This window comes from Hypanus sabinus, chromosome 9 (genome assembly GCF_030144855.1).
Source record: "Hypanus sabinus isolate sHypSab1 chromosome 9, sHypSab1.hap1, whole genome shotgun sequence".
Lineage (NCBI taxonomy): Eukaryota > Metazoa > Chordata > Chondrichthyes > Myliobatiformes > Dasyatidae > Hypanus > Hypanus sabinus.
The window spans coordinates 97,196,877-97,218,727 of NC_082714.1; the positions used below are offsets into that span (position 1 = coordinate 97,196,877).

The 21,851-nt window shown below is 44.7% G+C and overlaps 1 protein-coding gene across 1 annotated transcript in view; it reads right to left on the reverse strand.

Annotated features, from left to right (window-relative positions):
- Nucleotides 1-21,851, reverse strand: part of LOC132400102 (putative PIP5K1A and PSMD4-like protein) — a 155,967-nt gene continuing 134,116 nt past the window's right edge. Inside the window, exons 19-28 of the mRNA XM_059981177.1 lie at nucleotides 15,500-15,556; nucleotides 12,396-12,536; nucleotides 8,624-8,738; nucleotides 5,626-5,712; nucleotides 4,831-4,899; nucleotides 3,385-3,600; nucleotides 2,450-2,558; nucleotides 1,610-1,741; nucleotides 832-905; nucleotides 1-384 (exon numbers count right to left, since the gene is read on the reverse strand). Coding sequence (XP_059837160.1) covers nucleotides 217-384; nucleotides 832-905; nucleotides 1,610-1,741; nucleotides 2,450-2,558; nucleotides 3,385-3,600; nucleotides 4,831-4,899; nucleotides 5,626-5,712; nucleotides 8,624-8,738; nucleotides 12,396-12,536; nucleotides 15,500-15,556 — 1,168 coding nt within the window. The 3' untranslated portion in view covers nucleotides 1-216. The remainder of the gene's footprint in view (nucleotides 385-831; nucleotides 906-1,609; nucleotides 1,742-2,449; nucleotides 2,559-3,384; nucleotides 3,601-4,830; nucleotides 4,900-5,625; nucleotides 5,713-8,623; nucleotides 8,739-12,395; nucleotides 12,537-15,499; nucleotides 15,557-21,851) is intronic.

Sequence of the window (21,851 nt, forward strand, 5' to 3'; positions counted from 1 at the left end):
TTCAGAAATGCAAGAACATTTTATTAACATTCCACTGTAAGTCAGGACCTTTAATACAGTACATGGCAAATGAAAGAAATAAAAAAATGACATCTGAGCAGAACTTCTATCATCTGCAGCTATTACTGCAACAGAAAACTATATGGGTTGTGGTGTTGCAGGTAATATTGGGCAGCAATGCAGAGAAGCTCTCTCTCAAATTCTGGCCAGTAAGCTTCATTTTTTCTCTTCCTCCTTGTCCTTCTTACTATCTTTCGACGTTTGTGATTGCAGAGAGCCCATGGCATTGCGAATAGCTTCGTTGTTAGGGTCAACCCCAGGCAGATTTTCCAACACACTTTGCAAGAACTCTGGGTCCTCCATGACATTGTAGTTATCTTCCTCCTGTTGGGAGATTTGGAGTAGGGTGAGATGGTTTGTGGAGTTAAATATCACAGTCCAAATCCTGCTCGTAAGGACAAAGGCTGAAGCCACAGGCATCAAGCTGGGTGCCAAAATGTGCACGGTAATCAATTAATGGTTCATAGTTGTGATCTGGGCTGGAAGATATGTCTGTGTGTGGAGTGAGAGCGACTAAAATAATGAAATCACCGGACAAATAACTGAGTAAGATGAGTGTTGACCAGCGGTGACCTGACATCAACTCGTATTGGCTGCACTAAGAATCAGGCACCAGGAACTATTTAATGGTGGACAATTCAGAAACAAAGACAGCAGATTATTTGTCACAGCCATTCCCAGTCAATTTACATTTGGAGTTGGGAGTAGAATTGGGGTTGGAAGTTGGCTTCTGGGCTGCAGCATGGGGATGAGGTGAGAGGTTGCACGTACCTTGGCTGTAGCTTCTGAGGTGTCCATGGCGGTACCAGCATCCATGCCCGATAAATCGGCAGCACTCCCAAAATCTAAAGGAGAACAGAAGTTACCCACAAGCATTTTCACAAGCTACTCCTTCCCCTCCGGCACCTTTTTATCCTGGTATCTTTCCTCTTCCCTTCCAGCCCTTAAAGAGGGTCTTGGCCTGAAATGTTGACTGTTTATTCATTTCCATTGATGCTGCCTGACCCGCTGAGTTCCTCCAGCATTTTATGTGTTACATTTACAAAATGTTCCTTGCCAGCTTACAGCAGAGAACAGCTCTGACAAACATCAGGAAAGAGCTCCACATCTAGCTGAAGAGTGTGGCCTCCCTCCGGGGACTGTTTTGAAGAGAGCAGTTCTTCCTGGTGACTTGGAACACTATTTATCCGTAAGACAGTAACAAAGGATAAGGATTGCCTGTTACTCCAGGTGGTTTTGATACTATCTATCTGGGGCAAGCTGGCTATATCATTTCGTACTTTTGATATGCTTCATGGACAGTGAAGTACTTGGCAAAATCCTGAGGTTGTGAAAGGTATGGACAAATGAGGATAGGAATGGGTGAGTTGTAAATGAGACACCATGCTCAGTAAGAATCAGAGTCAGGTCTACATTCAGGGCTCAGGCTCCGATGGATTTGGTAGGACTGGATTGCACGTGTCAAGTGAGGTTAAGTGCTGCACATCATCTTGCACTGTGGAGTTAGAGGCTGCGGCGATTGGGTAAGCGTGATGGGGTGAAGATGTACCGGGTGTCTGGAGAGACATCTGCATGGCGTAGGCAATCTGCTCATCCTCAGTCATGCTGCTTATATCTGGCAGGCCAGTTTCCGGGGACTCCTGCTGGGTTACTGACATCTTCAGAACGGTATCATCTGGCTCTGAAGAACAACAAAGTGCTTCACTATAAATCTTATTCAGTCGTGCGTGCACACACACACATACACACAAATAAAGGAGTGAAAACCCAAGAGAGTGAGGGGATGACAGCAGAAACACCAGTCTTCACAAATGGCTGTTTATTAGCTCCCCAGGACATATCTACTCTTGATCACCCATTAGACACACTGCTAGAGTGTATGCCCTGAGGATTCTGCCTTGCTCTCCTCCTGCAGTGTGGCTGCTAAGAGATGGGCTACGCAACTCAAACCAAATCAGCATATCAACACGGTTCAGAGAGCCACAGAAACTCCACTTACACAGGTGGTGGGAGACGTTTCCAGAAACTATCCTAGACGCCATTTGGGCAGAAGTTTAGAAAAGTTAGATCAATAGCAGAGGGAGGGAGTGGGACTGTGCGACAGCATGCCCCTCCTGCACTGTAAAATCACCAACAATGAGACAAGGAAACAAGGGTAGGAGCTGCTTTCTATGGCCCTGGAGAAAAAGCTTCAAACAGCAGAGAACGAAGCTGGGTTTAATGTTTCATCTGGCTCAGGAAGAGAGACAAGGACTTCTGACTCTATATCAGCATTGTGCAACGGGGGCAACTGACAGGATCAAGAGCAGGGGGCTTTGTCTTACACACACAGCAACGGATCACTGGTGGAGAGCTGCCAACCACCTCCATCAGCAGTGAAAGGCCCCACCTTCACCAGTAGGAGTGACAATTCCTGCCTCCACGGCCGACACAGCTGCTGCTCTCCTGGCCTCCTCCTCTTGCCGCTGCCGCTGTTCCTCCATGGATACACGGAGAGCCTATGGATGGAAAGGACAGGATTTACATTCATGCCTCAGCCTGCTCTTCAAAAGTACACCGAGCAACGTGGTTCTTCTGCAAACAAGCTCTGGCACCAATCTCTTCCTCCCCGGCAATCACAGCCAAATAGAATTAATTTGAGGTATGTAGCACAGGACGTAGAGTAACTCAGTCAGATCAGAATTTATAACTGACATGGAGCAGGAAAGGACGAAGAGCAGGCAGACGCTGGAGAGAGTGTACAGGAGTTCACCTCTTCCATCAGGGACTGCAAGATACAAAGGGCAGAAGAGACTTTCAATTTAATTGCATGAAGAAGAAGCAATCTTCCTTTGTATGACACTCTAAACAAGCCACTGCTCGGAATCCACTTTCGAAGCATTGCTTGGCCCTGCAAACAATGTTCGCTGCAAATCCACATTCTGGGCTGCCCAATCACCACACTCAGGGATAGAGGGAAAGAGCAACACACAGAGAACCTGAAGTCCTGCGTGCAATATTCATTCCCTTACCCATTGGAGTGTAAAACATTCTGACTAGCCTTTCAGGGTGTATGAAGAGAGGATGTTTCTGTTGTCTGAAGTGTCCAGAACAAGGGATAACACAAGATATTCAGAAAGAGATGAGGAGAAAGTTCTTTACTATGAGGGTGGTAAACTTGAGAAATTCCACACCAGAACATCACAGGATAGGGCAAAAACACAGGAATGCCCTACTTAGGTACAGGATAAGCCATGTCACTGATGATAAGTCAAGGATTGATGGTCCATTCCTGCTCCAACTTTGTGTTCAACCAAAGAAAAACAGAAAATAGCTGGTGCTTACCAGGGCCAGTTCAGGATCTGCACTGGGGTCCACACCGAACTCAAAGTCACTGGCTCCAAGTCCCAGCATGGTGCCCCCTTCCCCAGCGAGGATGGGGGAGCTGATGAGCGCATCTGCAAGGCTGGGACCTGGAGGTACCGTCACCAGATGTGAGCCTGTTCCATCCTTTCCATTCAGTGCATTGATAAAGGCTGTTAACTTATCTGTGTTTGCTTCCTGGTGGACAGTGTTGAGTTATTCATTGAGTCATAAAATAAGGAAACAAACTCTTCAGCCCAATTCCCCAATGCTGACCACCATACCCATCTAACCTCGCCCCATTTCCCAATGTCTGGCTCACCTTCCTTTAAACCTTTCCTATCTAAAAGTATTTAGACCCTCTACCACTTCCCCCGGCAGTGACACAGTCATCACCCACTGTGAGGAAAACCTGCGCCTCAAGTCCCACTTCAATTTTTCCATTACCCGGCAAAAAGGACTGGGACTAGTCTACTCTACTATGGCTTATTTTCTCCCTATATTCCACCATGTAGCAGGAACCCAAGGAAAATTAAAGTGCAGAGGGATCTTGGGAATATATCTCCCTCCCAAGCCTCCAACGGCCACCACCTCCCTCAGCAGACACCAGTTTTCCACATTCTCTTCACTGAGATATTGGAAGTTACTCAGGAATTGGAGCTGTCTCCTACATCATTGGACCTGCAGTACAGTTGAAGAAGGAGCAGGGCAGTTTCATTCACGGGCAGGTTTCCCATTGCCACCTTGTGCTCACTGTCGCTATTGTCCCATGCATACACTGACCACTTGTCCTGAGTTAACACGGAAATGATTACATGGGTTATGGTTAACTGAAATGATTTCGTGCAGCAGTGCAGTGGTTAGTTCAGTGTTTCACAGCATCAGTGACTGGGGGTTCAATTCCTGCTGTCATCCGCAAGGAGTTTGTATGTTCTTCCCGTGACCACATGGGGCTCCTGTTTCCTCCCACATTCCAAAAAAGTACAGGTTAATGTTGGCAAGCTGTGGGTGTGTTATTTTGTGCTGGAAGGGTGGTGACACTTGTGGAATGCCGCCCCCCCCCCCCCCCCCATTCTCGGACAGTGTTGTTCGTTGATGCAAATGATACATTTCACTGCATGTTTTTATGTACATGTGACAAATAAAGGTAAGCTTTATCGTTTCGGCATTCCACTCTCTTCTGCCCCAGTAACCTGCCTCCATCCTGAGTTTGAGGCACCCAACAAGAAACCAAAATCCCGTAAAGTTTTCAAACATTCAAATAGACATTACATTCCACCTCCCAGGAACTACAAACCATTTTCTTCTCTGGGTTACATGACTCTCCTTGTTTCTAAACTCCTTGCCCCATTGCCCTTGGCCTAACTCTTCCTCACTTAGCTTTTCCATTCTATCTCTCTCTGCATGCTCTTACGTCCCACAACTCACCTCTTCTCCAAAGTTCACAATATCCACGTTTACTTTTTCCTTCTTCAGTCTCTTGGCCAATTTGATCAACTGCAAGGAGTAGACAAATACACAGCCTTGGGTGAACATTACACTGACAGCGGTCACACCTACAGGGACAGAACTTGTCAAAAACATTGTGCTTCCTTTCTCTCACCCGTCTCAATTTTGCCCTCTCCTGCCTTTTAGTGATTCATTTAGTGTCCACTTGACCAGTGTGGGCTGTTCACAAAGGGACAGAATCACTATGCTATGAAGCAGGAGGCAGCGTTGCAGTTACCTGCCTCAATTACAATGTTACAAGTCCCGTTGTCACTCGGTTAGGGTGACTGGAAGTCCACTCAACCCAGCATCACTGACGTCAGAAGGGGAATATGAGGGAGAAGGCATGCTCATCATGCAACAGTGACACCCACCAGAGAAAGCAGAAGGGGCCTTGGTTTAATGTGGGAAAATGACACCCGAAAGTGCCAGGTCCTCTGTGTTGAGCTGAAGTGACAGGCTGTTTACAGCATCGCTTTTGTGGCAACTGAACTTAGAGACTTGAGGCTAACAGCCAAAAGCTTGCTAAAAAGCTCAGTATCTATCAAACACCAGAATCCACAGGATTCCGTGTAAAGTACTGATAACCAATCACACCTAACCTATCTAGTCATTACTAAAATAGATAATATGAATTTCAGGGAAAAAATTAGGAAGGATTAAGCTGAAGGGAATGAAAATAAACGGTTGGGGAGGCGGAGATAGAGCAGCAGAAACAAGCATGTGGTCACTCACGTCTTTCTCATTGTCTTCAACTGGGCTTCCAACAAATACAATTATCCGTGTTTTGTGGTTTTTCCCTTGACGATGTTTAAGTGCTAACTGGAAAAGAGTTCACACAGAATTACACCACAGATTAAAAATAGTAGATAAAGAGATTAAGATTAGCTCTATTTGGCACACGTGCAGTGAAATGTGTCAACAATCAACACAGTCCAAGGTTGTGGTGGGGGCAGCCCATGAGAGCTGCCATGCTTGCGGTGCCAACAAAGCATGCCCACAAATCACTAGCCCTCACTCATATATCTTTGGAATGCGGAAGGAAACCAGAGCACCCAGAGGAAAACCATACAGTCACGGCGAGAAAAGATAAACTCCTCGCAAGAGAGCGGTGGGAAATGAACTGATTGCTGTCACTGTAAAGAGTTACACTAACCACTAGGCTACCGTGCCACCCAATTCACCATTCAACCCCTCTACTTTGGGCTCTCTTGTGAACCGGACAAGCCTCCTCTCATTACTGTATCTCCCCACTCTATTCATTTCTGCCACTCCAATAGATGACAATTACCAATAAACTCAATTAGGTAGGTGGCAGGAACTCCTTTTGTCAGAGAGCTGAGAATACTAAACCCTCTGCCACAGTGAATATGTTCCATGCTCTCTACATTCTGGCAAAAGAATTGCACGGTCACAGTTGTACCAAATAGAACCTGCCCCTTTGGCCCACAATATCTATGCTGACCTTAAGGACGATCTAACTAATCCCATCTGCCCACATTAGGTCCATATCCTTCTAACCCGGCCTATTTATGTGGCAAAGTGTTTCTAATATATGACCATACCCAACTCCATCAGAATAATGCAGACATCAGCACTCTGCACAAAAAAAACTTTCCCTTTAGACTTGCCCCAGTCGTGTTGAGGGTCTCGGCCCCAAAATGTCGACTGTTTACTCTTTTTAATAGATGCTGCCAGGTGTAGCAGAGTGCAAAGACAAACTTGAGCAGCATCACGGGCAGACAGCATCAGGTAAGCAGCAATTCACAAGAAAACAACTCATAGATAATTATCACAAGAAAAACAACAAAGTCCTTTGGCCACAGACTTATAAAACTGAAGTGATTAGGGTTGTGCTGCTTGGTTTAAGAATGGAATGGCTGGAGGGAAATAGCGGTCTCTCAGCCTGTACCTCCTGCTCATTGGGAACTGTGAGAAGATGGCATGGTCGAGATGGTGGGGATCTTTGATGATGGAATTTGCCTCCTGTAGATAATACTGATGGATGTACTGGGCTGAGTTCACTGCAGCATTCTACATTCCTGCACATTCAAACTGCCATACCAGATCATGGTGCAACTGGTCAAGATACTTTCAACACTGCATCTGTCGAAGTTTATTGAAGTGTTCAGTGACAACCGTAAGAAAATGAAGACAATGGTGTGCTTTCCTTATGACTGCATCTATGTGCTCTACCCTGAATAAGTTGTCAAGACACGTTAACACCCAGGAATTAAAGCCACTGACTCTCACCACCACTGATTCTCTCAACGTAGATTCCTTTCCCTTCCTGAAGTCAACAATCAACCGCTTAGATTTTCTAACACTGAATGAGAGGTTGATACTGTGGCACTACACAACCAGGTGGCTGATCTTACTCCAGTAAGTTAACTCACCACCACCTGTGATTCATCCAACAACATTCGTATACCTGGCAAATTTGAAGATAGTATGTGTGTACAGAGAGAAGAACAGGGAGCTAAGCATGCTGCCTTGAGGTATCCAGGCAGCATTTTGGTAAAACTCTTCTGCACCTTCTCTCATGCCCTTCCTATAACTGACCATAACTGCACAAAATACTGTGTTCTAACCAGTTTTTTGTAAACTTTCAACAAACATCCTAACTCTTAATCGACCTGTCCCAACCTATGAAGACAGCAATGCCAAATATCATCAACTTATCTACCTCTGTTGCACTTTCAGTGAACTCTGCATTTGGACCCCAAGGTCTCTCTGCTTACCTACTGTGCATTTCCTTCCTCTACTTGGACTTTTTTCTTCCCACATTCTTGATTGAATTTATCCATAATTCTAGTTTCTTGGTGTTTGTTTATTCTGGCTTCACCCACAAGTGAAAACATCTCTGAACATACCTTCTCTGTTCCCAGATTACCCCATTCAGTAATTTTACCACTTTTGATACCAATTTAAATCTCACATGTTCTCCACTTCAGAGAATCCAATGGCAACATTCAAATACAGAATGAATGGCCCATGTCTTGGAATAGTCTGCTAAGCATGGGATGAACACCGAACAGCAAATTCATAATGGGGTGCTGGACAATGGTCCAGTGTGTACGTGCACTTTCAAACTGAATGGGTCAAGCCACATGTAGAGTACGGTGAGTTTAACTCTTCCCCCTCCTCCCCTATGTTCAAATCTACAGACTGAGGGCTGCTCTAATACAGCTGTTAAAACATCTGAAGGAACAGGTAGGATAATGTCACATCAGATCCAGACTGGACAGCGGGCAGCAAATTAATCCACTTCCTTTAATGGGATACGAGGATAGTGAAGGGAAGCCAGGACAAACCTAGGCTGTAGGGTGGGAACAGTTCCTCATACAAAGTGTGGGAAATCAAGAACTTTTTTCACAAAAAAGTTGACACTGTGTCAACTGGGAATATTAAATCTGAGATAAAATTTAGCTATTCTGAGGTAAAATGGATCTAGAATGAAGGTGACACTGGGGAGAAGATAGAGCGGTCACAATCAAGTTGAATTGTGTAACAGCCTTGGTGTGGTGGGAGGAATCAAGGAATTAGGCTCCTGGTTTTTCCTTTCCTGATATCACATGTAAACAGTGATCTGCTCTCTGCAGGAATTTGATTGTTGTGTTTCCTACATTAAGAGAGAGCACAGTATGAATGTACCCTGTGATGCCTTGACAACTATTGGAACTGTGGCAGTCTAGAAAAGACTGAGGGTTTGTTCCCCAGTTCGATCACTTACGTGGGCAACCCGGATGCCAGTACAGAAGCTGATTTTCCCAGTGGGCTGGACAGCGTGAAGCTTGGAGAGAATCCGACCTGTGTCAGGGGTCAAGGTCGTGAGCACTTCACAGTTACTGCAAGTAGACCAAGACAGAAAGCTGTTAAAACAGAATGCTGCAGCATTAGCTATAATACCACTGACTCTGAAGTAAAGTGCACCGAGTCAAACGTGGTATACTCACTGTATAACGGAGCTATCAATTGAAAAACCGAGTCCATGAAGCAATGGCGTTAAGAAGGGAATGACAGGATGTAGTGGTGTGTGTGAGATAGCAGGATACAAAGGACTAGCAAGCAGTGCAGCATGTAACAGGTCACTTATAGGGAAGTGGTTTTCAATTTATGCTGGATATTTAATCCTTGGAGCATACAAGAATGACAGGTGACCTCATACAAGTTTATAAAAGCATGAGAGGTATGGATAAGATACTCCATTACGGTCTTTTCCCCAGAACTAAGGAGACTAAAACTACAAGTTTTACACAGATAGAGAAAAGAAATTTAAAAGAGACCTAAGGAGTAATTTCTTTATAGAGATAGTAGAGAGTACCTGGGATGATATGTCAAAGGAAGTGGTCCGGGACAACTGCAATATTTTAAGAAGTGTTACGTCCGTAGCCCCCTCCTCTGTGAGAATCGCAAGATCACCAGTGGGTTGGGTCAAGGGGCCCAGGAAATTAGAATGGGACGTACAAAATGTCTCATTTCCCCGGCAATGTAAAGCTACGGGACATGGCTGTGTCTCCAGAAGACCAAGTTGTGTATTGAGTACTGTACTATTCATTGAAGCCCCTCAGGGGATGACCAGAGTGGGCTGGTTGAGGGATTGCATCATCCCAACCTGATTGACATCGGAGACCCCGTGAGGAACTATAAAAGAGGGTCTGGGGAACAACCCCTTCAGACGCATCAGAAGAAATGTTAAGCGACCACGTAACAGCAGGAAGTCATCTGAAGGAAGCCACGTGCGTTCGATTCTGTGGCTGGAACCACGGGAAAACAGCTTATAGCTAACAACGGGGAAGCCCGCTCCCCTGACTCAACGGATCGGCATCTTAAAAGACCTGGGGCAAGTTTAAACTGCATCACTTTTAAACCCAACAACGCTGCAGCTTGGATGAACTGATAGTGACTGTTACCTTTCCATCGGACAATACATTAACCCCTAGACAACGATAGAGCTATTTCTTATTGGTTATTATTATACCCGCGCTTAGATTTAGTATTGACGATGTATATTATCTGTATGTTTGCATTAATCTTATTTTTGTGCCCTTTATCAATAAATACTTTTAAAAATAGTACCATCAGACTTCAACGGACCTCTCTATCTTTGCTGGTAAGTGATCCAGTTATGGGATTTCGTAACAGAAGCATTTGGACAGGTACGTGGAGAGGAAAGATTTAGAAGATTATGGATCACACACGGGCAACTGAGCCTAGCAAGTTGGATGCTGTGGTTGATAAAGACCAGTTGGGTCGAAAGAAATCTTTCTGGTGCTGCTAGAGAAATTAATGGTACTGAAAGCTGATAGATCCCCAGAAATTGATGAACTTGAATCCTATAGTTTTGAATATAGTTGCTGTTTTCCAAAACTGTTACCACAGCTTAGAAGGAACCACTAAAATGCTGTTATTAAAATAAAGTGGGGTGAAGTAGGTGAAATTATAGAGCACTTAGGATGATGCAAGTAGCATTATAATTCTGGAAATTATGAAGGGTAATGAGGCACTTTGAAAGTAATAAAGGATTAATATAATCTTTTACACCTTTAAGTCAGCACATCTTAGAAATCCTTTACCAAAGAGGACTTGGATATTCATGTAGTTGAGACAGATCAATGCATCTTTAGATATGACAGGAATAGGGGGTGGGGGTAGGGGATATATGGGCTACTCAGGATTCCAGTGCTGAAATTGCCACGATCTTCCTGAATGTCGAATCAGGAATGAGTCAAAAGCTCCTCCTGCTTTGGGCTTTGCTGTTCAATAGGTCTATGATGGGGGTTGGTTCTGTGATACTGTACAAATAATAACTAGCCCAGCTCAAACCAGTTATGTGACAGATTAATCTTAGCCTGAACCTTCAACTCAGGGAAAACCTGTCCAATGGCGGGTGAACAGCAATGTGCAAACTCAGCTGTAGGGCATCAAACAGTACGAAATAACAGCACCCAGTCTGCTGAGCAGCAGAAATGGACTGTAGGTATATTTGTCAGTGAAAAGCTGAAGCACTGGATGCTCAAGGATGGAGGTGCAGAGTGATCACTGTTTGAGACTTCAGGGTTGATAGGCCATAAGACAGTTTGGATTTTGCTGCTGTGGAAAAAGAATTCGCTATTGAGTTGGACAAAAGGTAGCAGAGAGACAGTTACACTTGCTGTCACTCAGTTGTACCGTTGACTTCAGGAGAGCACGGAGCGACCACTCTCCGCTGAACATTGACGGCTTCTCCGTTAAGAGCACCAAATTTTTTAGTGTTCACCTGGCGGAGAATCTCACCTGGTCCCTCAACACCAGCTCCATAGCCAAGAAAGCCCAGCTGCATCTCTACTTTCTGCGAAGGGTGAGAAAATTCCATCTCCCACACCCTCCCATCCTCACCACATTCTACAGAGGATGTATCAAGAGCATCCTGAGCAGCTGCATCGCTGCCTGGTTCGGGATTTGCACTGTCTCGGATTGCAAGACCCTGCAGCGGATAGTGAGGTCAGCTGAGATCATCGGGGTCTCTCTTCCCGCTATTACAGACATTTACACCACACGTTGCACCCGCAAAGCTAACAGTATTGTGAAGGACTACACGCACCCCTCACACAAACTCTTCTCCCTTCTGCCATCTGGCAAAAGGTACTGAAGCATTCAGGCTCTCATGATCAGACTGTGCAAGTTTCTTCCCCCAGGCCATCAGACTCCTCAATACTCAAGAATCTAGACTGACACCTACATCATTTATTATTATATTGTAATTTGTCCTCTACTATGCCTATTGTCTTGTTTATTAACTATTGTACTGCCCTGCACTGTTTTTGTGCACTTTATGTAGTCCTGTGCAGGTCTGTAGTCTAGTGCAGTTTTTAATGTTGTTTTTACGTAGTCTAGTGTAGCTGCTTGTGCTGTCTTACATAGTCTAGTGTAGTTTTGTGTTTCATGTAGCACCAGGGTGCTGGAGGAACATTGTTTCATTTTTACTGTGTACTGTACCAGCAGTTTATGGTCGAAATGACAATAAACCTGACTTGACTTACTGACTATAGCCACAGCATTCAAGTGGCATGTTGGGTTTTTGAAGCAGGCTGGGCCTTGATGCTTATTTTGATGCTGCTGCCAGCTTTCTGCCTCGCTTTGTGCTTTTCCGTCAGATTTGTTGTTGGATTTAATGAGGCCAAACTTGATTTTTCTAACACTGAAGCCTGCTCCATAGATAATCTGGCTGCATATATTCTTCCTGGCAGAATTTCCCAGCGATTTTAGACTAGGTGTGGGCGCAACTCCTGTATCAGGAGCTCCCACCCAGAAACATTGGATGCTCAGTCCCACAAAGGCTCCCTCTCATTGGCTGCATCAGTTCCACAAAGGCTCCCCTCATTGGCTGCATCAAAGCAATGAATCATAATGACTGAAATAACATCAAAAGATATTAGGACAAGACCAAAAGCTCAGTGCAAGAAAGTGGAGAAGTTTAAGGATTGGTAAACTGGTGGTGAAGTGACTGAAGAAGAAACACTTACTTGGCCAACGTGATGAGCCCAACATTGTTCTCCGGATTGCTCCGTGTTTTGGAATGGCACACGATGTTGACGGCATCCTGCTGTGCCTGCAGTCGGGTTGGTAGGAAGTCTCCATTCCTCATATATTCACTATTGTCAACACTGCAATGAACCAAAGGAGATGGTTCTCAGTAAGCAGCAGGTGGTAGTGCATGCTAAGCTCAAAGGATCACCCACTCACAACCCACAATAGTTCGTGTCTCTCTATGTATACCCAAGTATTCTCATTGCGCTGCACCTCCACCCTCTTACAACTTCTTGTATATGGTAGATATCCAGACCCTTAGAAGCAGGAATGACAGAGGATCTTCAAGTTCATGTACATAGCTCCCTGAAAGTAGATCACCCTGGGACAATGAGCTGTAAAATCAGGAAATCTGGTCACAGCTGCCTCAAACATTGGTCTTGCCACATTTACACAGAGCCAGTCACGTTGACAGGGAGGATCTGAGAGCTTTGGAGAGAGTTCAGAATAGCTTCACCACGGTGTGCGTGAATTAAAGGGCATGAGCTACAAGGAGAAGCTGGACAAACCTGTACTGTTTTCCCTGGAGTAGTGAGGCTAAGGAGTAACTTGATTGAAGTGTATAGATAGGGTAGATGTCTCTCACCCAGAATAGAAATATCACACACCAAAGAACAAATCTTTAAGGTGAGAATGGGAATGTTTAAAGATTTACAACAGAGTGGTGGGTGCCTGGAAAGCGTTGCCAGGTAGTAACTGTAGCAATGTTTAAGAGGCAGTTAGTCAGGCTCATGTAACAGATAAATGGGAATGGGTTGGTACAGGCAGGACCGGTCAAAGGGCCTGCTTCTATGTAGCCTAAAAGAGAAAGAAGCTGCACAGGCCTAGAAAACTGTTTTACCGATCTGAGGTCATGGACAATCTTTACCCAAATTTCATCAGTCCACTTTTCCTCCTAATCCCAAGAACTATCGCAATGTTCATTGAAGCCCATGGTCCACTGCCAGTCATCACAGGCAGATCTCCATACTTCAAAACCAATGTGAAATATCACTTCCTGACTGCACCAGTGGCTACAGCAAAATGAAACTCCATATAAACAGTTTTTATGAAACATCTGATCCCACTTCTCAAAGTAAAACAAAATGGCATCCACCTTGATGTCCAGTTTCAATTCCTTGGAATCAGGACCTTTGGCTCAACTCATCCATAACAACTAATCTGTCTTCCTGAGCTCATCACATGTGTCTGCATTTGGCACACATCCTTCTAAACCTTTCCTATCCATGTGCCTGTCTAACAGTCTTCTAACACTGTAATTTTACCTGCCACCAGCAGCTCGTTCCATATACACACCATTTTATGTTTACCTTTAAATCTTTCCTTTAATATATGCCCTTGAGTTTTAGACTCCCTACCCTGGAGAAAAGGACAGTGACCTTATCTATGGTCTCATGATTTTATAGGTCTCTCTAAGATCACTCTGCCTCCAATGCTCCAGGAAAAGAAGTCTTAACTCATCCAGCCTTCTTTAAACTCAAGTTTTCTGGTCGCAGTAACACCTTGTGAATCCTTCTGCACTCTTTCCAGCTTAATAACACTCTTCCTATACCTTAACAACCAGAACTAAGGACAGTACTACAAGTGCAGTCTCACCAGTGTCCTGTATAGTGCCCTGCCTTATTGGTAAAGAAAAGCATGTCATCCTGTGTTGGCACTGTCAACCATGTATTGTACCCCTAGGTCTCTTTGTTCTGCCACATTAGGTTCTGACCTTTTAAGCTACACTAAGATTAATCTAAGCCTTCTCTCCCACAGAGCTCTCCATTTCTCGATCATCCATGTGCACATCTATAAGTCTCTTAAATGTCCCAGGATTTCCAGTATTCCAAAGCCCTAACCAGCTTTGGTCTTTCCCAATGCTGGTAGATCCAATCTCTCAGAATCCCTTCCAATAACTGATGTTGGGCTCACTGGCCTCCAGATCCTTGAATCAACCTTGCAAACTTTCTTAAGTAAAGGTAAACACTCACCATCATCCAATCTGCCAGATCTCACCTGTGCCCAATGACGATGCCACAATCTCTGCCAGGGTCCTAGAAATTTCTTCCCTGGCATCCTTGGTCAGGCTCCAGAGGTTTATATACCTTTATGTGCTTTAAGATCACCAGCACCTCCTCTTTTGTAACGTGGAGATGTTTCAAGACATGCTTACTCTCTTCCCTAAATAGCCTCAGATCAATAACCTTCTCCACAGTCAATGCAAACAAGGAATATGCATCCAAATTCTTGCAGCAGGTTAGTAAAATAGATGTTCACCTGTCAATGCCAGTGTAAACATCATGCATAAAATCAGTCCAGTGTATCCAGGAATTCTGGAAACAGTGTGTACTGAACATAACTAATACAGAACAATTCAACAATACAGCTCTGACGGAAACCTGGTGGTGTCGGATTAGAGATCAGCTGTTACTTAATTAATACCTCAACAGTGTTTGCTGACTTGATTTTACACTCCAGTGAAGCTAGCAATTTTGAAAGAAGGGCAGATAATAGAATCAGGCAAGTTTAACGACAGCATGGAACCGGGTCCTGGAAACTGAGCTGAGTGCTGGAAAGAGGGTCCGACAAGTATTAATTCAAATCTCAGCTAGTGAGTCAGATGCTTATCATGTCAGCTTTAAACAAGGGAACGGGAAATTAATAGGACCATCTCATAAATTAAAAAGCTAGATTATTGCAAGCAAATTTTGGAAGGCGTTAGAGAGGGAAAGGCTGATTTAGAGAGTCTGTGGAGGGGGAGTGGGAGTGTGGAGAGCTGAGTGGGGGGAGGAGGAAGTGGGATGTTGTGGGAAAGGGGGACAAGCGGGCGGGTGTTGGTCCGAGCCTTAACCGACTGTAACCCAATCCACCGTCTACGAACTGTTGTGGCTCGGCCCCGGGCCCAGATTCTCGGTGCTGAGTCATGGGCCGAGCCCAAGATGAGCGGCGGATCGGAACGAGGAGGAGCCGGCGGGCCTGCCGGTACTCCCTTCCCCATCCCGAAGCCCGGCACCTACCCCCACCCCCAAGACCAAACCCGGAGCCCAACCGCCCTCACCAGACCATCGTGCTCTCCAGAACCATCTTGACGCGTCTCCGACAGCCGGCCGTCGGCCTTCACCCCGAAGCCCATTGGTTGAAGCTCTCACCAATCAGCGCCCGCCTGTACCTCGGGCCAGCAGACTCCGCCCACTGGTGACGCATGATGGGAATTGTCTGCGAGTCGGGAATATCAGTGCAGCGCTCTCGCCTCACCACAGCGAGGCGCTCCCTCTTCGTACTCCTGCATCAGTACGATGTTTTCGTGTCGGCTCTGTGTCACAACATCGTAACGGGGAGGGTGAGCAGCCTCACGTTGGTACCAACGACAGAGATAGGAAACAGTTTGAGGTCTTGAAGGGAGAATTTAGGAAGTTGAAAAGCAGGGCCTCAGGGGTAGAGGTCCATGAACTGCTGCCAGTGAGGACAAGAACAGGATGATTTGGCAGATGTCTGAGATATTGGTCCAAAGGACAGGGTTTCAGATTTGTGGATCATTGGGATGTCTTCTGGTGAATGTATGACCTATACAAAAAAAAAGCCGGATTACACCTGAACTTGAGGGGAACCAATATCCTTGCAGGCAGACTTGTTAGAGCTATTGGTGAGGATTTAGTGTAGTGTGGCAGGGGATGGAGCAGTTAGTCTACAGGTAGATGCAGCATGTAAAGTGTGATGGATTCAAGTATGTCTATTTTAATGCAAGAAGTATCAAGAACAAGTGTGATGAACTTGCTTTACCGGTACCAGTATGCTTTGGTACATGGAACTATGATGTGGCCATTACAGAGACTTGGCTGTCATAAGGGCAGGATTAGTTGCTGGATGTTCCAGGATTTAGATGTTTCAAAAGGTATGGGGAGGGAGGTCAAAGAGGTGAGGGAGTAGTATTGCTAATTAGGGATAATATCAAAGCTGCAGAAAGGGGGGAGGACGTCCTGGAGGGATTGTCCACTGAGCCAGTGTGGGTGGAAGACAGAAGGGAGAAATCGCTCCCTGGAGATTTCTATAGGTTTCCCCTCCCAATATCAACAGAGACACTGAGGAACAGATGGGATTGTAGATTTTGGAAAGGTGCAAAAATGGCAATGAAGTTGTCAAGACTTCAACTTGATTAACTCGTCCTTAGTGCAAAAGGTTTGGATAGGGCAGAATTTGCTAGGTGTGTCCAAGGAAGGACTCTTGACTCAATATGTGGACAGACCGACTAGAAGAGAGGCCATACTGGATTTGGTGCTGGGTGATGAATTAGGTCAGGTGTCAGGGTTGATTGGCGGAGGGTAAATTATGATGCCATGAGGCAGGAGTTTGGGAGCATACATTGGGAACAGCTATGCTCAGGGAAATGCACAACAGAAATGCAGACATTGTACAGGGAGCACTTGCTAGAGGTTCTGGAAAGGCTTGTCTCATTGAGGCATTGTGAAGGAACTTTGGGTGATGAAATGTGGAACATCTGGTTAGGAGGAAGAAAGAAGATTCCTTAAAAGTTTAGAAAGCAAGGATCAGACAGAGCTCTAGAAAGTTATAAGGTAGCCAGGAAGGAGCTAGATTTACGAGAGCTAGAAGAGGGCATAAGAAAGCCTTGGTGAGTAGGTTTAAGGAAAACCCCAAGGCATTACACTTATGTGAAGAACAGGAAGATGGCTAGAGTGAAAACAGGGCAAATTGGATAAAACAGGAAATATGTCTAGAGGTGAAGGGAGGTAGGTGATGTCCTTAATTAATACTTTGCTTCAGTATATACCAGGAAGAGGGACCTTGACAAATGTGAGGAAGGAATGAAACAGACTGAGATGCTGGAACATGCCAACATTAAAAAAAAGAGGATGTGCTGGAAGTTTTGAACAACATTAGGATAGATAAGTCCCTAGGGTCAGACAGCATATACCCTAGGTTACCATCAGAAGAGATTGCTGCACTTTGGTGATGATCTTTGCACCCTCACTGACCACAGGAACAAAACAAGATAACAGGAAGGTGTAAAATTTTATTCATTTGTTCAAATAAGGGAGTCGGGATAACCCTCGGAATTACTGACCAGTGAGCATTAGTGGTGGGCAACGTGTTGGAGAAGATTATTAGATGTGACCAATGAGCATTTGGAGAGGCATAGTTTGATCAGGGATAGTCAACATGGCTTTATGAGGGGCAGGACATGCCTCATAAGCCCAAGTGAATTCTTTGATGATGCACATTAATAAAGGTAGAATGGATGTTGTGTATGGATTTTAGTCAGGGGTTTGATAAGCTTCCTCATGGTAGGCTCATTGAGAAAGTCTGGAAGCATGGGATTCAGGGAAACTTGGCTGTGTGGATTCAGAATTGGCTTGCCCACAGATGGTGACCAGTGGTGTTCCACAAGGATCTGGTCTGGGACCCCTACTCTTTGTGATTTTTATAAATGGCTTGAATAAGGCAGTGGAATGGTGGGTTAATAAGCTTGTAGATGACAAACAGGTTGGTGGAGTTGTTGACAGTGTGGAGGGTAGTCCATAATGGGGCATTAACAGGATCCAGTGCTGCACTAAGAAGTGACAGATTGAGTTCAACTTGGAGAAGCACGAAGCGATTTATTTCAGAAGATTGAACTTGAAAGTACAACACACAAAATGCTGAAAAGGTTGACTATTTACCCTCTTCCATAGGTGCTGCCTGGCTTGCCAAGTTCCACCAGTATTTTGTGTGCATTGCTTTGAATTTCCAGCATCTGTATATTTTCTCATGCTTTTGAAAGCAGAATACAGGATTTATGACAGTGTGGAAAAATAGTCAGATATTGCTGTCCACATACATAGATGCCTCAAAGTTGCTGCGCAAGTTGATAGGGTGGTTAAGAAACATACGGTATATTGTTGGCCTTCATTAGTTGGGGAATTGAGTTCAAGGGCCACAGGGTAATGTTGCCGCACTATAAAACCCTGGTTAGACCACACTTGGAATATTGTGTTCAGTTCTTGACATCTCATCATAAGAAAGATGTAATAGCTTTAGAAAGGGTGCAGAGATTTACCAGGGAGCTGTCTTGATACGACAGCATATAAAACCATAAGACAGAGGAGCAGAATTAGGCCACTCAGCACATAAAGTCTGCTCCATTATTCCATCATGGCTGATTTACTATTTGTCTCAATCCTGTTGGCCAGAAAGAATGACAATCTTCAAATCAGTGAATTCAAATGAATCAAGGACAGTGGAAGCGGTCTTTGTTCTTGCCGTGTGCTTGGGGGATGGAGGCTGCCATTTTGTGAAGACACTTGTTACGAACCCCGTAACTGGGTCACTTACCAGCAAAGATAAAGAGGCCCGTTGAAGTCTGATGGTACTATTTTTAAAAGTCTTTATTTATAAAGAGGTTATAAATAAGATTAATACAGACATTCAGATAATATACGTCGTCAATACTCAATCTAAAAACGCGGGTATAATAATAATCATCAATTAAGCAATAGCTCTATCGTTTGTCTAGGGGATATTGTATTGTCCGATGGAAAGATAAAAGTCACTGTCCTTTCAAGCTGCAGCTCTTTGGGTTTAAGAGAGGCGGTTTCAAACTTGCCCGGGTCTTTTATGAGGCCAATCTGTTGAGTCGGGGGAGTTGGTTCCCCGTTGTTAGTTCCGAGTCATTTTCCGTGGTACCAGCCACCAGCCCCCAGGCAAGGGAACCGAACACACGTGGCTTCCTTCAAAAGGCTTCCAACTATTACGGGATCGCTAGCGTTTCTTCTGGTGCATCTGAGGGGCTGTGCCTACAGCCCCTCTTTTATCTTAACTCGCCGGGTAGTAGATGTCAATCAGGTTGGGGTGATGCAATCTCTCTCTCAACCAGCCCACTTTGCCCGAGGGCTTGCACGTAGCATAGTCCCCAATCCACAAACGTTGTCTCCAGGAGACAATGGCCATGTCTCTCTCTCATTTCCTGGGTCCTCTGACCCAACCCAATAATGCTCTTGCGATTCTCACAAAGGAGGGGGCTACCCCTCACCCTTCGGCCCCTCAGAGCTGTGGTACATTCATAACACACTCAATTCTCCATTTTGTGAGCTTGACATGCTGGACTTGATTAGTGTTTTAGAGAAGGCACAAAGACTCTTCAGGTAATCTGCTGGACTGGAGGTCATTTCCAAATAAGTCGTCATTTGTGAGGTGTTCTTTAGTTGGCTATAACATGCAGGAGTGTGAATGCCTGAGGCGATACGAGCTCATTGCTGACTGAGAACAAAGAGCCATGAGTCAGCAACAGTCCCTTGATGGGAAGAGGACAATAGAACCAATGACCAGGTGTTAAAGGCCAGACACATGACCTGCGGCCAATGACATGGGAATGCGACATTTGAATTGATAAGAAATGGATATAAAAGTAGATGCTTTGTGGGAGCTGGTGGCGGTAACTTTGAAGAATAACCATCACAGATACAAGCGAGAAGAACCCTGCGTGAAGCACATGGAGAGTGAATCGGGACCACGAGGAACAAGGAACGCCTGGTCAGCGTAAATTCCTCCGCCCGATTAATACCTTTGCTATTCTTTGACTATCCAGGAGAGTCAGGGATACTTAGCAGGTGTGCGCACAAGGTATTTAATGTATGAATTCACGTACTTGTTAGCTTGAACAATAAATTGTCAGTAAATACAGATCTCTCTGTGCCTCTCTTTTTTCCAACAACCCCATTCTCCTACCGTTTCCCCAGAGCTTTTGACACCCTAATCAAGAACCTATCAACCTCCACTTTAAATATAATCAATTGTCGGGCTTCAGAAGTAATTTGTGACAATGAATTCCATAGATTCACCACCCTATGGCTGCAGAGACTCCTTCTCATCTTTATTCTAAGTGGACCTCCCTCTATTTTGAGGCTGTGGCATCTGGTCCTAGACTAACCCTCTATAGGATACATCTTCTCCACATCCACTGTAGCTAGGCCTTTAGATATTCAATAGTTTTCAATGAGATACACCCTCATTCTTTTAAACTCCAGCAAGAACAGACCAAGAGCTGTCAATTGCTTCTCAAACATTAACTCTTTCATTCCTGTGAATCTCTTCTGGACCCTCTCCAATGCCAGCACATCATTTCTTAAATAAGGTGCCCAAAACCGCTTGCAATATTTCAAGTCTGGTCTGAACAATTCCTTATAAAACCTCAGAATCAAATCCTTGCTCATATATTTTACTCCCCTTGAAATGAACGCTCTTGAATTGCAGTTGCCTTCCTTACCACCAATTCAAACTGCAAGTTAACCTTTAGGGAATCCTGCACAAGGACTCCCAAGATTTTTGCCCCTCCAATTTTTGAATGTTCTCCAAGTTTAGAAGCTAGTCTACACCTTTATTCCTTCTACCAAAGTGCATGATCATGTATCATCTGCCACTTCTTTGCCTATTCTCCCAACCTGTCCAAGTCCTTCTGCAGCCTCCCTGCTTCCTCAACACTACCTGCTCATCCACCTAAATATGTATAATCTCCAAACATGTCTGCAAAACCATTAAATCTGTCATCTAAATCATTGACTTGTAACATGAAAAGAACTGGTCCCAACAGAGACCCCTGCAGAGCATCACTAGTCACTGGCAGCCAACAAGAATAGGCTCCCTTTATTTTGATCCTGCCAATCAGCCAATCTTCTATCTTTCCTGTAATATCATGGGTTCTTATCTAGTAAAACAGCTTCTTGTGTGGCACCTTGTCAAAGGCCTTCTGAAAATCCAAGATCACAACATCCACTGACCCTTATTTGTCTATCCCGCCTGTTATTTCTCAATGAATTCCAACAGATATGTCAGGCAAGGTTTTCCCTTAAGGAAACCATGCTGACTTTCTCCTATTTTAGCATATGCCCCAAGTACTCTGAAAACTCATTCTTAATAATGGACTACCATATCTTCCCAACCACCGAAGTCAGGCTAACTGGCTTATGATTTCCCACCTTCTGCCTCTCTCCCTAGAGTAGAGTGTCATTTGCAATTTTCCAGTCTTCCAGAACCATTCCAGAATCTAGTAATTCTTGAAAGATCACTACTAATGCCTCCACAATGTCTTCAGTTGCCTTTTTCATAACCCTGGGGTGTAGTCCATCTGGTTTTGTTGACTTATCTACCTTCAGACCTTTCAGCTTCTCATGCATCTACACTCAGTTCTGCCCCTGACACATTCAAGTTTCTGGCATACTGATAGTGTCTTCTATAGTGAAGACTGACAGAAAGTATTTATTAAGTTTGTCCTTCACTTCTTTGTCTCCCATTATTACCTCGCCTCCCTTTTATTCTTTATAACTCTGAAACAACGTTTGGTAGCCTCTTTGATATTGTTGGTCAGCTTAGCTTCAAATTCCATCTTACCTCTCTTTATTTTCTTTAGTAACTTCCTGCTA